Genomic DNA, 14,684 nt, shown 5'->3' on the forward strand with positions numbered 1-14,684 from the left:
CTATTGAAAAATACTTAAAATATGCATTGCATGGACTACATCTCCTCGAAAATCTATATGTATGTCCTTACTCTGCTCGCAATTAATGCAAAGCAGAACATTACTTTTGCATTTTGTAATGAAACAAAATCCACTTGCTTTGAGAAATGGGCCTTTCTTTTTTCTCGAAGCTTGAATGTAAACACACAGAATATGAAATAAGTCGATGATTTCGTTTATGATATATCCAGATCGCTAATATTTCGGCGTTGGTAATACCCTTTCTACCATGGCACGTCGTGCTGTAAAGTAAATGAACGTTGTAAAGGTATTTTTTCCACAATAAGTGATTGGACTTACTTTGCAAGGTATATCTTCACCTTTGGCTCTTCATCTTCAGAAGGCTTGGGCATCTTTCGTCTTTAAATTTCATTCAATTAACTTCTGTCGTTTGAACGTTTGCAACCAGTACGTAAATAGCCCCTTCCAGGGGCGAAACTTCGCTATTTTCATTTGGGGGGTATGAAGCTTAGATACCCGACGAAAGGGCGTGGCATGCTTGATGAAAGGGCGTGTCATACAAGAACTTCAATTTTAGAGCACATCGCCTCAAGGGCTGAAATCATCGGGAAGCCCGAGAGAGGGTCTTTAGACTCAGGCTGTGTGTTTAAAGTAAAACAATATGCCTCTAGTTTTTCTGGTGTTGGCTATAAACATTTGTTTTCGAAAAGTAAGCATTTGTAAGGCCTGTCTTTTCTATATAAGAAAAAAATTCTTCACTTTCAAAATCACCTAGCTATTAAGAGAACAATTCAAAAAAGAGATTGAAGTAGGGTCTCAATTTTATCAAAGTGGAACACCAAAACACAGCTTGGAAATTTCGGAATTTAGAAACAGCTACGCAGATTACAATGTTTCAACAAAAAAGAGCAATTTTCGGTTGCTCTGGAAGCAATTTCAACATTTTAAGACACCCAAGCACAAAGTACGTATCTCTAAATTCACCATAACAAAATCCCTCAAGCAAAGGAAAGTTTTTTATTGAAGGTATTTTACAGGTACACCTATCGTTAAAGCTCGATTTTCGTGTTCTCGTAACCATGGATATTGTTTAGAAATAGAAGAAACTCGAAAGTTTTTTGCAATTAAAATCTTAACTACAATTTCTAGATAAATTTTACATTATTTCCCGCTTGAACTGATTAAAACTTTCTGTTACTCGTTACGGTTATTCGAATTTTTTCCAGTTAAAAAACTTTGGCGTCTGTCTGACCATTTTTTAGCGAAGGGTGCAATACTTTTGAACCGTAAGTGTAAAACCTTAAGATAATTTTGGGGCATAACTCCTTATGAATGTATGATGAAAGTTTCATACATTTGGAAAAGAAAGTATTGATTGATTTTTCTCAACAACGTATTCCGAGATGGTATATCCTTCATGCTTTGATTTATGCTGCTTCTAAAACTATCAGTGTTCCATTTTGCAAAACGTATGGGGGAGGGGTATGCACAGTGTTCATTTCCTTCTCGCATCAAACACACCTTACTTTCCATCTATACTTTCGCTGTCGATCAATACTTCAGACTTCATCTCGAGGCGAAGATATATATGTGCGCATCGAGCTCGAAACGAAAGAGCTGATCGGTGGACGAAAGACAGAAATGTATATATGTTGCTGTTCCTTGCCTCGTTTCTGTTTTGCTTTCCCAACCGGGAGGAGATTGAAAAAAAGATGAAAGAAAAGACCATGAGTTAAAAAACCAAGCTAGGGCAAAAGTAGCAATAAAAGTGCGACCTAAAAAAAATCTCCAGATTTGCCTGACAGATACAATGGCAGCCATAAATTTGCCCGACAAAATCTGCTTTTTGGAAGATGGGGGGGGGGGGGGGGAGGTGCAGCACCCCCCATACCCCCAGTAGTTTAGCCCCCGTCCCCCACCTCGTCTGTTTTTTGAGACGCCATTGCCCCCACTTGCATTTCCGTCATTGGCCTTTCATGGCGTTTTATGCGATCCTTCCCTTCCTGTCGAAGTTTAAATCCAATATTGCTTGGCGAGCTAAACAGTTATTTTTAGTACATTTACCTTTCCTTTTCAATAGACCGTTTTCACGTGACGTAACGAAAGAATTCAAACCGAGGCTTCCGCCATGTTGGTGTTCCACTTTTGTTTACGTACCGTAGCAAGACCCCATATGTTCAATAGCACAAGAAAACTAAACACATTTATCGGTCATGTCGAAGTCCGAAACTAAAGAGAAGTTTACTTTATCGTTGTCCAACTATGCCAAGAAGCTGGAAAACCATGTTTTGAAGCGTTACATGGAAAAGATTGCGTATATCGGCGTCGATCCGATGTTGATCCCAGATAGCAGTTTCGATCCAGAATGTTTACCGCCTGTAGAAGCCACGGACTTGTTGTCATATCTCATACTTGATACAAGTTATTACACGAAGACCCAATTCAAGGCTTTCAGAAGTTTGCAGGCATATAACCATATGGTATCTGGCTTTATCACCTCGGTACAAGGAAAGGTAGTTAATGGTAAAAGATTTGTTGTTATGGGGAAAGTACGGCATTCTCAAAGGATGAATGTCAGCCCAGTGCCAGTCTGGGTAATTACAGAAAATGATGGGACTATCCTTTCTGCACATTGCATTAGCTGCATGGCTGGTCTCGGAGAATGCTGTTCTCATGTTGCAAGCATGCTCTTCTATCTTGAAGTTTGGACAAGACTCAATGGAAAATTAGCCTGTACCCAAGTGAAATGTACCTGGATTCTCCCTTCTTATGTCAAGGAAATATCCTATTCCCCTGTCAAAGATATTAACTTCAAATCTGCAAAGAAACTAAAGAAGGACTTAGACCAAGCAGTTGACAGTTTTAAGCAAGATCCAGAGGGAAGCATGAATAAGAAGCTGATTTGTGATGGCCCAACAAACAGAAAAGACACCCCTGTTTCAAGTGAGGATGATATCAAGTCACTGTATGAAGCATTGAGTAAATGTAAAGTAAAGCCTGCAGCACTGAGTCTTGTACACCCATATGCCAATTCATTTATATCAAATAGCAATGGCATTGCAACAATTGCTGAACTTTTTGATGAGAAGTACCTTTCCTATCAGTACCATGATCTCATACAAGCCTGCTCAGACATCCGTGTTACGATCTCAAGTGAAGATGCAAAGCAAATTGAGTTGGATACAAGAAGCCAGGCCAAGGGCAGTGGATTTTTCCATCATCGAGCAGGAAGAATTGGTGCATCCATGAGTAAGTCAGCAAGTCACACAGATCCCAGCCAGCCATCTCAATCATTGATAAAGTCAATTTGCTATCCAGAAATTTTCAAGTTTACAAATGCTTCCACTGAATATGGATGTCAACATGAGAAGTCAGCAATTAAGCTATTTGAGATTGACATGAAGAAGAAGCATGTGAATTACAAAGCAATTCAATGTGGCATGTTTATCAACAAACACAGCCCTTTCATTCACGCAACACCTGATTTTTTATCGACATGTGATTGCTGTGGAATTGGATGTGGGGAAGTGAAATATCCCTATTGTATTGAAAGTATTGATTTTGAGGGATACTTGGAAAATCCAAGCAGCTGTTTAGTTAAAGATCTAGATGGTAAAGTGATCCTGAAAAGAAGCCATCAATACTTTTACCAAGTGCAACAGCAGATGTTCACCACAGAGCTTCCTTTTTGTGATTTTGTTGTCTTCGGCTTTGAAGCATCACAATCTGCTTTCATTCATGAAAGAATAACCCCTGACCAAGATCACTGGGACAGAGTTTTACCAAGACTGTCTCAGTTTTGGCAATATTGTGTACTCCCAGAAATTCTTGGTAGGTGGTACACACGCAAGTGCTACTTGTCGAAACCACAACTGAATAGTGGAACAAAGATATGTTTTCGTGGTGAAGAAACTGGGGAGGCTACAGTAAAATGTCAGAATGTGGACTGTCCAATTTTATTATATCATCCTTTGTGTCTTAAAGTGACAGAGTTTTCCAATAACTGGTATTGTCCCCACTGTCAAAGATTACCTGACTTCAAAAGACAGCCCAAAGCAAAAGAAATTGCCACAACAAATGCACTTGCACTTGAAAGTGTTTGCATTTGCCAACAAAAGGCAAAGATTGAAGACAAAATCATTGAATGCCATAATCCCTGTTGTGAAAATGGAAAGTTCTTCCACATAAGTTGTCTTGGCTACAGAAGGAAACCAAATAACAGTAAGACCACTTGGCAATGTGACAAATGCAAAGCAAATCCACAAAATCAAGTTGAGTCTAAAGTTGGAAGAATAACACTGTCACAGCAGTCCAGAGTGAAGGAACATGAGTGGGAGACAGATGATTTTGAAAATTCTATCTTAATCAAGGATAGTCCAGATCGGGAAATGTTTCTTGAAGAGTCAAGTGACCTTGTTTTAATGAAAGAAGCCAGAGGGCAAGCAGAGCGGTATGCACAATACCAAACCTTAAATGAAAGACATTTTGAATTGGTTATGTCTCCAAATGGTTGGCTTGACTGTCATATAATTCATCAGGTACATGTTTATCTAAGAAACAGTAATCCAGCTATAGAAGGCTTTCAAAGGCCAACCTTAGGACCATTCAGAAACTTCAGCATAGTTAGAGGGGAGTTTGTCCAGATACTTCACACTGGAAACAGTCACTGGGTATGCATAAGCTCAATTGGATGTTTACCAGGGATGGTTAGTTTATATGATAGCCTGTACAACCATGTTGTTTCCAATGAAATTTACGAACAAATAAAGAGTCTTATTGGAGCAGATATCTTCAAAGGGGTAAATGTTGTCCCAGTCCAGCAACAACAAAATGGGTATGACTGTGGTGTCTTTGCAACAGCCTTTGCAACCTGCCTAGTGAACTATATACCACCAGAAACAGTTGAATTTGATGTGACTCAATTGAGAAAACATCTTTTCAAATGTTTTAAAGCTGGACAAATGGAATTGTTCCCAACAATTTGAAGACTGTTTGTTATTTTAAAAAAAATCTTTTGTGTTGAAATACTTATAATTTGAAAAACATTCAGTTAATATATCTCAACTTTCCTACTCATGTTCATGAACATACATCAACACATTCTTGCTCCTTTTTCTAAAACACGTTTTACTGTGGACCAGCCATCTAATAGTTGCTTTGAAAACTTTCCCAAAACTTCAGCTTCAGGTTTTTAAAAACTAAGTGAATTTGCATAAAAACACTTCTTATTTCCTTCCTCAAAATTCACAATAGGATTCCTGACAACAACAATTATTATAACAATATAACACATATAACAATTTCATTATTTTTTGTTAGCTTGAAATGCATTTCTAGCAGCTATTTCCTAACAAATTTTTATAAGTTGTTCCATTTTTAGCCATAATTTTTCATGTTTGATTAATACCATTCTAAAAATGGAACTCATTATTTTATGAGGCCCTCTAGACCTCAAGGTCCAAAGGCAATTTGCCCCCCCCCCCTCTCAACTGCCCTGCTGTTTTGTAGAGGTTGCTATTATAATTTACAGACATACTATGAACAAGAACATATTTTTGTTGTAAGTCCTTCAATGTTCCGTACTGAATTGCTTAAACAGTCAAACTCACATTAAGTTATATTTGCCAATGGTTGATTTTTGCAAATATAGAACAAAATGTTGTCACAAAACCCCTAACTTGTTTTGGTTTAACTGTCTTCTGCTTTAGCTATTTTAAAACTTGTTGAGAAATATATATTTGGCATGCACTTGTGCAGATTACAAAATCTAGCTTAGCCTTAGGGCAAACCTTCTGGTGGTTGGATTATTTTCTTAGTTCTAAGAGATCAGACTTATGTGTTTGGCTGTTTTGTCTAGTGTGACGGAGTCACTGAGTGCCACGAAGACACGTGATGAAAACTAACTTAATTTTTAGAAACATTACGTATGCGGTTGTTTTGTTTAAGACTTGCTTTGTTTATCCCCCGCTGACATTGCTTTGTAATTATAATTCATGGTATGCATAGAAATTTCTGGAACGTTCGATGGTAATCTCGCAAGTATGATGTAATCATGGTAGGTATTTTTGTAAAATGACGTAATGTTAAGTAGCAGTATAAATAGAGGCTGTGTGCCCGTGAAGAGGGAATTCTTTTCTTAGTGGTGGTTAGTGAGTAGAGTTGTAATGATTTTAGTGATTATATCGGCGTGGTAAAATTAAAGAAGGTCTATTTCTTGCTTCGTGGACTGTTCATGTAGTTGTTGCGTTCGAAGCAATATTGAGTTCACGACATTTTGGTACCAGTAGTGGGGTCATTTATCGCCGAGGAAAAATACTTCGGTAGGCGAGGATCACGTAAGTGGAGTAAAAACTGTTTAATTTGGTTTGAAATACTGTGGTGTGTTGGAATAGTAACATGGCAGCCGAAGGAAGACGATGGAAAAGGCAGGAAGAAGCCCAGCATACAAGCGAAGAACGAGGGGAAAGTGGAGCAGTTTTAGAAATACTTAAATGGATGACAGAAAAAGAAGAAAAAGAGCGCCTCTATAGAGAGGAGCAGGATCGAAAGAGAGACGAGCAGTTTATGCAACTAATAGCCACACTTGGAAAAAAGCAATCCGACATAGAAGAGCAAGTAAAGGCACAAGAGGCGCAGCGAAAACAAGAGGAGAAGGCCCAGTTGGAGAAAATTATTCGTCTTCAGAATGAAGAGCGGGAAGCCAGAGAGCGAGAAAGAGAGAGAGAAATTAAAGCAAGAGAACTGGAAAAGGTAAATCGTGAGCGAGAGAAAGAGGAAAGGTTGGCCAGAGAGGAGGAAAGAAGACTTGCGTAGGAAGCCCAAGCTGACAACGAGAGAAGGCAATTTTTAGAGAAATTCGCAGAACTCAGTTTATCCAGCCAGGGACAAGAACCAATGATAAACCTCGGGAAGCCTGCTCTTAAAAAGCTCTGTGAAGATGACGATATAGAGCATTTTCTCACCACATTCGAGCGTGTAGCGGAAACATACGGATGGAAAGCAGAGGTTTGGTCGGTGAAATTAGCACCATTGCTCTCTGGAAAAGCACAAGCCGCGTATGCTAACATGGACCCAGAGAAGTCTCGCATTTACGAAGAAGTGAAAAAAGCCATTTTGAGGAGGTACGATATTAATGAAGAAACCTATCGTCAGAGATTTCGAGCCACAAGGAAAAGGAACGAGGAGAGTTGCACTGAACTGGAGGTGAAACTGCGTGATCTATACTGCAAGTGGGTACATCCCTCTACAAGTACAAAGGAGCAGATTTCCAATGCTATCATAATGGAGCAGCTACTAAGTTCTCTGCCATTAGAGCTACAAATTTGGATCAGAGAGCAAAAGCCTACAACATCAGAAGAAGCTGCCATATTGGCTGACGATTACCTGTTAGCACGAAAGGCCACAATCAGGGGACAGGGTACCCAAGAAATTAGATGTCGTGGTTGTAAAAAGACTGGCCATATTTTAAAGAACTGCCCTGTACCAAAACAAGCAGATACGACGGTACCAGTAGGCAACGGAAAGCCTGAAAACGATACAATACAACATACACCTACAAGGAGCTCGACAATTCAGTGTTTTAAGTGCGGGAGACCAGGACACATTGCTCTGCATTGTCCGTCAAATCATGCCCACAACAACAACAGCAGAGGGAGACATACGGGATATTATGTTAAACATAAAGACAAGTTGATCAGATCAGCACAATCATTTGACTTTGGAGAGCATTCAGTTGGTAAAATTCTAAAGGCTTTCAGCTGCAGAGGGGAAATAGAAGGGAGACCGGTAGACATTCTTGTCGACACTGGCTGTTCAAGGACACTTGTGCACAAAGACTTGATACCAGAAGGCAAAGTCGATGAGGAAACCAGAGTTGATATACAATGCGCACATGGTGATTATGTCAGCTACCCGACTGCCGAAGTCAGCATAAAGATTCAAGACAAAGTGTTCTTGCAAAGGGTTGTGGTGTCTCCGAATCTTCCAAGACCGGTTCTGTTAGGCATGGACATAGTAAATGATGAGAAGTTTGAGAGGGATGAAATTGAAGCTTTTATAGTAGTGACCAGAGCACAGGAAAAAGCACGGGAACAAGAAGAGGCGATACAGTTGGCCAGGGAGATCTGCTCGGGTGCAAAAGCGCGGGCTTTAGGCGACCCTAGCGGAGAAGGCAATCAATCAGAGGTAACTTCAGAGGTAAATTACGAGATAAATTCTTCAACTGGAGATGTGGATAGAGACGACAATACCAAGGGGACAGTTGAATCGTTGTCTGGGTCAAAAGAAGTACAGACGGCGGAAACAGCAAAGATAAATACAAATGAAGAAAATGAAGGAAGTTTAGAGATGAAGAATTTCAGTTGGAGCGCTACAGAGATAAGAGAAATGCAGGGGAATGACACAACATTGGATAAATGTAAGGAGTATGCGTAGTTGAAGTCATCGTTAAATTGCAAGGTGAGGTTTATAGAGAGGGAAGGCATATTATATCGCCAATGGTGCCCAGATGGAAATTTTGAGGATTCTCGCGTAATAGAGCAGCTTGTATTGCCATATCAATGCCGCAAGACAGTGCTACAGCTGGCCCACGATATCCCTCTGGCTGGCCACCTTGGACGGAAGAAAACTACAGCAAGAATATTGCAAAGATTTTATTGGCCCAGGATGTTCCACGATGTTGCTGAGTACTGCAGATCATGTGAAATTTGCCAGCGGACATCTCCAAGAAGAAAGAGTAATCGTGCCAAGTTGGTACCGTTGCCTATCGTTGATACTCCCTTCAAAAGGATTGCAATGGAAATTGTTGGCCCATTAGAGAGAAGTGCTGCAGGACACAAGTTTATTTTAGTTATTTGTGACTATGCAACAAGATACCCGGAGGCAGTTCCACTTAGATGCATAGATGCGGAGAGTGTGGCAGAGGAACTGGTAAAGCTTATAAGTCGTTTTGGTGTTCCTGAAGAGATCCTGACTGATCAAGGTTCGAATTTTATGTCAAAGCTGTTGCAGGAGGTTTACAAGATGATCGGTGTCAAATCTATTCGAACCAGTCCCTACCATCCAGAGACAGACGGGCTTTGTGAACGATTCAACGGAACGCTTAAGAACATGCTGTGGAAAGCTGCTACAAACGATTACCGGAATTGGGACAAAATGCTACCTTATCTGCTTTTTGCATATCGCGAGGTACCAGGAGAGTCAACAGGGTTCTCACCATTTGAGCTTCTTTATGGTCGACAAGTTCGGGGGCCATTGGACATACTGAAAGAGACGTGGGAGTCGAACGAAAAGGTACCAGACGACGTAGTTAGCTACGTGTTGAAGATGAGAGAAAACCTTTCAAAAATGATGGAGATAGTACAGGAAAATTTAAGCACAGCCCAACGAAAGCAGAAGACCTGGTATGACAAGAAATCAAGGGTCAGAATCTTCAAAGAAGGAGATGAAGTATTTGTATTGCTGCCAACAAGTACAAACAAGTTACAAGCACAGTGGCAAGGACCGTACAAAGTGAAGAGACAAGTTGGTCCGGTAGACTACGAGATAGATATGGCCAACAGGAGAGGAAGATTTCGGATATTTCATGTCAATATGTTGAGCCCAAAACATACGGCTGTGGACGTGAGTTACTGGATTGCAGAGAGGGAAAATAGCTCAGAAGATCAAGAGGAGAATGACTTAGTGGTACCTTCTATAAACAACGAATTTTCTAAAGATGGCTGGGAAGCAGTAAAAATTTAGGAAGATCTTAGTGACAGCCAATCAAGAACATTGCATGTCCTACTACAAAGATTCGCAACCGTTTTGAAAGACTCCCCTGGAAAAACAACAGTAGTAGAACACCAGATTCACACAGGAGATGCAAAACCAGTTAGGAAGAGGCCGTATCGTTTGCCACAGTCACAGTATGAGAAAATCAAGACGGAGATCGAAAAAATGGTAGAGATGGGAATCATCCAGCCTTCAAATAGTGAATGGGCAGCTCCAGTAGTGATTGTTCCAAAAAAAGATGAATCGCTGAGAATATGTATTGATTATAGAGAATTGAACAAGGTGTCTTCATTTGATGCATACCCGATGCCGCGGGTTGATGAAATTCTTGACAGGCTTGGCAATTCAAGGTACATCTCCACCCTGGATCTTACAAGAGGATATTGGCAAGTCCCATTAAGTCCTGATGCAGTACCAAAGACAGCATTCACAACACCTTTTGGTTTATTTGAATTTCGAGTTATGCCTATGGGATTACATGGAGCTCCTGCTACTTTTCAGAGGATGATGGACAAGATACTTAAAGGAATGGAAAAATCTGCAGCAGCATTTTTAGATGACGTCATAGTATTCAGTGCTACATGGGAGGACCACTTAAAACATTTGGAGGAGATATTGACGCGTATCAGTAAAGCGGGGCTCACAGCAAATCCAAAGAAATGCTCATTGGCAATGAACGAGGCGCATTATCTGGGACATATTGTTGGAAATGGCAAAGTTCGACCAGAAGATGACAAAGTGAAAGCGGTCAGAGACTTTTTGAGACCAGAAAGCAAAAAGCAAGTGCGCACATTTCTTGGTTTAACGGGATATTACCGAAAATTCATACCCAGTTATGCAGACATCGCAGCCCCATTAACGGACCTCACTAAAAAGGAAGTAAAAGGTACTATTCAATGGACAGATGATTGTGAAAACGCGTTCAGAAGACTTAAAAAAGCTCTATGTTCATCACCAGTCTTGAGAAGCCCTGACTACAGCAAAGAGTTTTTACTACAGACGGATGCATCAGATAGAGGACTTGGAGCAGTTCTTAGTCAAATTGGAGATGACAATGAAGAACACCCCGTAATGTATCTCAGCCGCAAGTTACTCGATCGAGAGAGACGCTATGCTGTTGTAGAGAAAGAGTGTTATGGCTATCGTATGGGCAATACAGCAGTTGCGAGTTTATCTATATGGCCGGAAGTTTTCAATTCAGACAGACCATAATGCATTAAAATGGTTGGACCAGATGAAAGAGAAGAACAGCAGGCTAACTAGATGGAGTTTGGCATTACAGATATATAACTACAGAGTAGAGTATCGGAGAGGACAGGATAACTCAAATGCGGACACATTATCAAGGATTTGAACACGTTGTAAAAAGACAGTCAAAAATGTACCATTTTTGTCTACCGAAGGAGGGGGAAATGTGACGGAGTCACTGAGTGCCACGAAGACACGTGATGAAAACTAACTTAATTTTTAGAAACATTACGTATGCGGTTGTTTTGTTTAAGACTTGCTTTGTTTATCCCCCGCTGACATTGCTTTGTAATTATAATTCATGGTATGCATAGAAATTTCTGGAACGTTCGATGGTAATCTCGCAAGTATGATGTAATCATGGTAGGTATTTTTGTAAAATGACGTAATGTTAAGTAGCAGTATAAATAGAGGCTGTGTGCCCGTGAAGAGGGAATTCTTTTCTTAGTGGTGGTTAGTGAGTAGAGTTGTAATGATTTTAGTGATTATATCGGCGTGGTAAAATTAAAGAAGGTCTATTTCTTGCTTCGTGGACTGTTCATGTAGTTGTTGCGTTCGAAGCAATATTGAGTTCACGACACTAGTCAAATGGAACAATTGAAGGACAAAGATTTGTTAAAGAAGCTGTCACACGTAAGATTTTGTCAATGAGAGGGCTTTGACTTCCGCTTGAACAAATAAGATAGTCAATTGGGAGTGTACTCTGAAGGATTGTGTATTTTCTGCGCAACAGTCCTATCACTCGTTCTACATGTATCCTCACATTTGCGATACCCCTAGTTTTCTCAACATCAATGGGGTCAAGCTGATCTTTACCTCGTGTAAATGCTGGGATAGCCAATTCTGCTTGATAAAACAACAAACTTTCTTGTATCGTGAAGCCCCTGTCTGCCATCACCAAGTCTCCTGGATTAAGTAACCTTAGAATCCCACAATTATCTGTCAAAAACTTGTCTGAAGTCCGTCCACCCCATGCTTCAGATACAAAACTTATTGTACCCTGTGGAGTAATACCAATTAGCACTTTGACAGTATTGTGGCTCTTATAATTAGAGTATGTCTGTGCTCTTGCCAACAGGTTAGATGGTCTCTCTATAAACACTTCAAAACAGTCAATTATCACTGTTACCCTTTTGCCAAAAGAAAACTGAAAGCACATGGGCATAGTGCGCCATAAGTCTTCCCTCTCAGGCCATGAAATAATTGGACTTAGTTTCTTATCAAGAATGTTTATCAATTTCTTGAATATTCTTGAAACTGTTGGCACAGATACACCAAATCTGTAGGCAAGATCCTGATGGGGTACATTCAACCTCAATTTCATCAAAACTAATATGAACTGCTGGAAGCTCTGCAATGTAGCTGATTTTCCATCAATAAGAGGCTTTACAAAATCAAAAGTTGTCTGCAGGACATCATATGATGGCAGTCCAGTGTAAAACCTGACCTTGGTATCATCATTAATGAAGCACTCTTGTGTAAATGGTTCTGTTTTGATAGCTAGGCCTTGGAACAAATAATTGAGCTCATCAGTATTTGTTTCAGCATCACATACTCTGGTTTCTTCAGCTGGTTGAATACATTGGCCAGAATCAACAGTAACTCCCATGCTTATTGCTTCATTGGATGTGATTTCTCGCTGTCTTGGCATTGGTTCTTCTTGGATACCAAAAATGCTGGCAATTGACAGGCCATCATCTTCCCTTACTCACTTCTCTTCACTTTCATGCTTACGATTATCATTCACACGTTTACGTCTACTTGTAACCCTAAGAGCTCTTTCTTTAACATGGGAATGGTCCTTTTCCAGCTTCTTTGTGTGGCCAAGCATCAAAGTTGGTACCCAGTCAACATTGAATCTGTCCCAGTTCTTGGCAGCCCTACCAGACACAAAATGCAGGTTACAAACGCGATCATTTGCTAACTTCTTTTCCGTCAAATCATCTCTACTTAAAGCTGAAATCCAACGTCTTCTTCTCTCTCTTGTTAAGTCTTCCATAGCATTACCTTCATTCGTGATGATGGTTGGAACTCTAGAAAAACTGATGCCGGAACTTTTTTCGTTGTCCGTCTGGTTAGGCCCATGATCGTCGTCTTCCGTACCTCTCTTTTTGCCGCGTCTTCCCGATTTTCTACCACAATTAACGACCAAACAAAGCACCATCTCTTCACCTTTCTCAGAATGAATCCAACTTAGTTTCGATACAAGAAGCAACGAGAATTGCGAGTTAAAAGCCAGAAATCAATGGTAGTAGGCACTTACACACACGGAACTTGACTTGAGGTGCCTCTATTTGGAACACCGTAATGGCGGATAGCAACCGTTCCTATGCGCATGGTCACGTGGGTGAAAACGATCTATAAGCATCTTCTTGAAGAATGCGGCATGTCTCCACGAGTAAATTTAACTAACGACCCCTTGGATAAGAATTACATGGATCCATGTACGCGAACTGGACACATAATTTCAGTAACTTTCATATCGGATAGGGGTTTGAGTTACACTACGCCACACGAATCCGACACACAACGCTCTGATTAGCGGAGTGAAAATCACCTCCGAAGTCACTCCGTAGCGGAGCGTTGTAGTGTAATCGCACGAATCCGATATGCTCCACTTTAAAACAAAGGATTTTCTTATTGTTTTCTGCTTGACGCAATACGATCGACAGTGAACAATGGAGCTTTCTGAAATTTTGTTGCTGTTGGATAATGCCAAATCGAAATCATCAAAACATTTTGTATTCAGATTTCATATCTTCCCAAATTTTAATGAAGTGGCCTTTGGACGAAAAATAATCCGTCCTACGAACCCCATCATTTATCTCTCAATTCCATGGTTGTTTTCGTTATTTTATGCATAGCTATTGAAAATGAATTCGCAACAGCACACGAATTCGAAAATATCATCAAAAAGTCTAATCTGGTGGATTTTGTGTACCAGAATGCAAATGAATACAGGCTTATGAGCGAGAGAGCGTCGTGGTGTAACTGCTACCCTAAATATCATTCCGGAGTAAAAGTTACTCTGCTCTGCACCGCTCCGATAGCAATCCGGTATAGTGTAACTCTAGCCTAAATAACACTGCGTGAAACAGCGTTTTTGAATGTTCGAATTCAAGTGTTGACGTCTTGTGCGTCACTTTTCGCTTTTTCCAAAGAACACAATGGCGGTGATATTGGACTTGATTATGGGCTATGTCTCATGGAGTTACAGGAGAGTCCTTTTAGATTAAACGTTCTATCGGTACCAGAATATCATGTTATATCATTTTTCTCCGATAATTCTAGTATTAGTCATTGGAAATGCGCCCTTTTTGAGTACCTGCCCCGGTCGCATCAAAATGCTTCCGGCGCCCCTATTTTGAAGAGTCATAACAGGCCACCGTCTTTTGATGCCAATATAAAGCTCTTAGGATTATTCAGTATAAGTAAAGCATAAGTTTGGCAATTGTATCCCTGTGGTCGTTTGGCATCTCTGTGGTTGCGAATGTGGGAATGAAAAGTATTGCCTAGGCTAACTAGCAACATTAAAAACAAAATGGTAGAAAAGTTACTTCACATTCTCTCGAATTATTGTCATTTCGACACATCTCAAGCTGTTTTTAGACCCATATTATGCAAAACACGAATCTGGTGATGAATGTGGGGATGGAAAATACGCA

The 14,684-nt window shown here is 40.3% G+C and overlaps 2 protein-coding genes across 2 annotated transcripts; one reads left to right on the top strand and one right to left on the bottom strand.

The window, feature by feature from the left end:
• The first annotated feature begins 541 nt into the window (after positions 1-541).
• On the top strand, positions 542-4,985 carry LOC148960160 (uncharacterized). Its single transcript, XM_089108936.1, has one exon. It carries the CDS (start codon positions 2,214-2,216, stop codon positions 4,983-4,985), a length of 2,772 nt encoding a protein of 923 aa, XP_088965062.1. The 5' UTR covers positions 542-2,213.
• Positions 4,986-11,599: 6,614 nt separating this feature from the next.
• LOC135686327 (uncharacterized) lies at positions 11,600-12,670 on the bottom strand. Its single transcript, XM_065202531.2, has one exon. It carries the CDS (start codon positions 12,668-12,670, stop codon positions 11,600-11,602), a length of 1,071 nt encoding a protein of 356 aa, XP_065058603.2.
• Positions 12,671-14,684: the final 2,014 nt, after the last annotated feature.

Source organism: Rhopilema esculentum, chromosome 6 (assembly GCF_057945365.1).
Source record: "Rhopilema esculentum isolate cy_ngs chromosome 6, ASM5794536v1, whole genome shotgun sequence".
NCBI lineage: Eukaryota > Metazoa > Cnidaria > Scyphozoa > Rhizostomeae > Rhizostomatidae > Rhopilema > Rhopilema esculentum.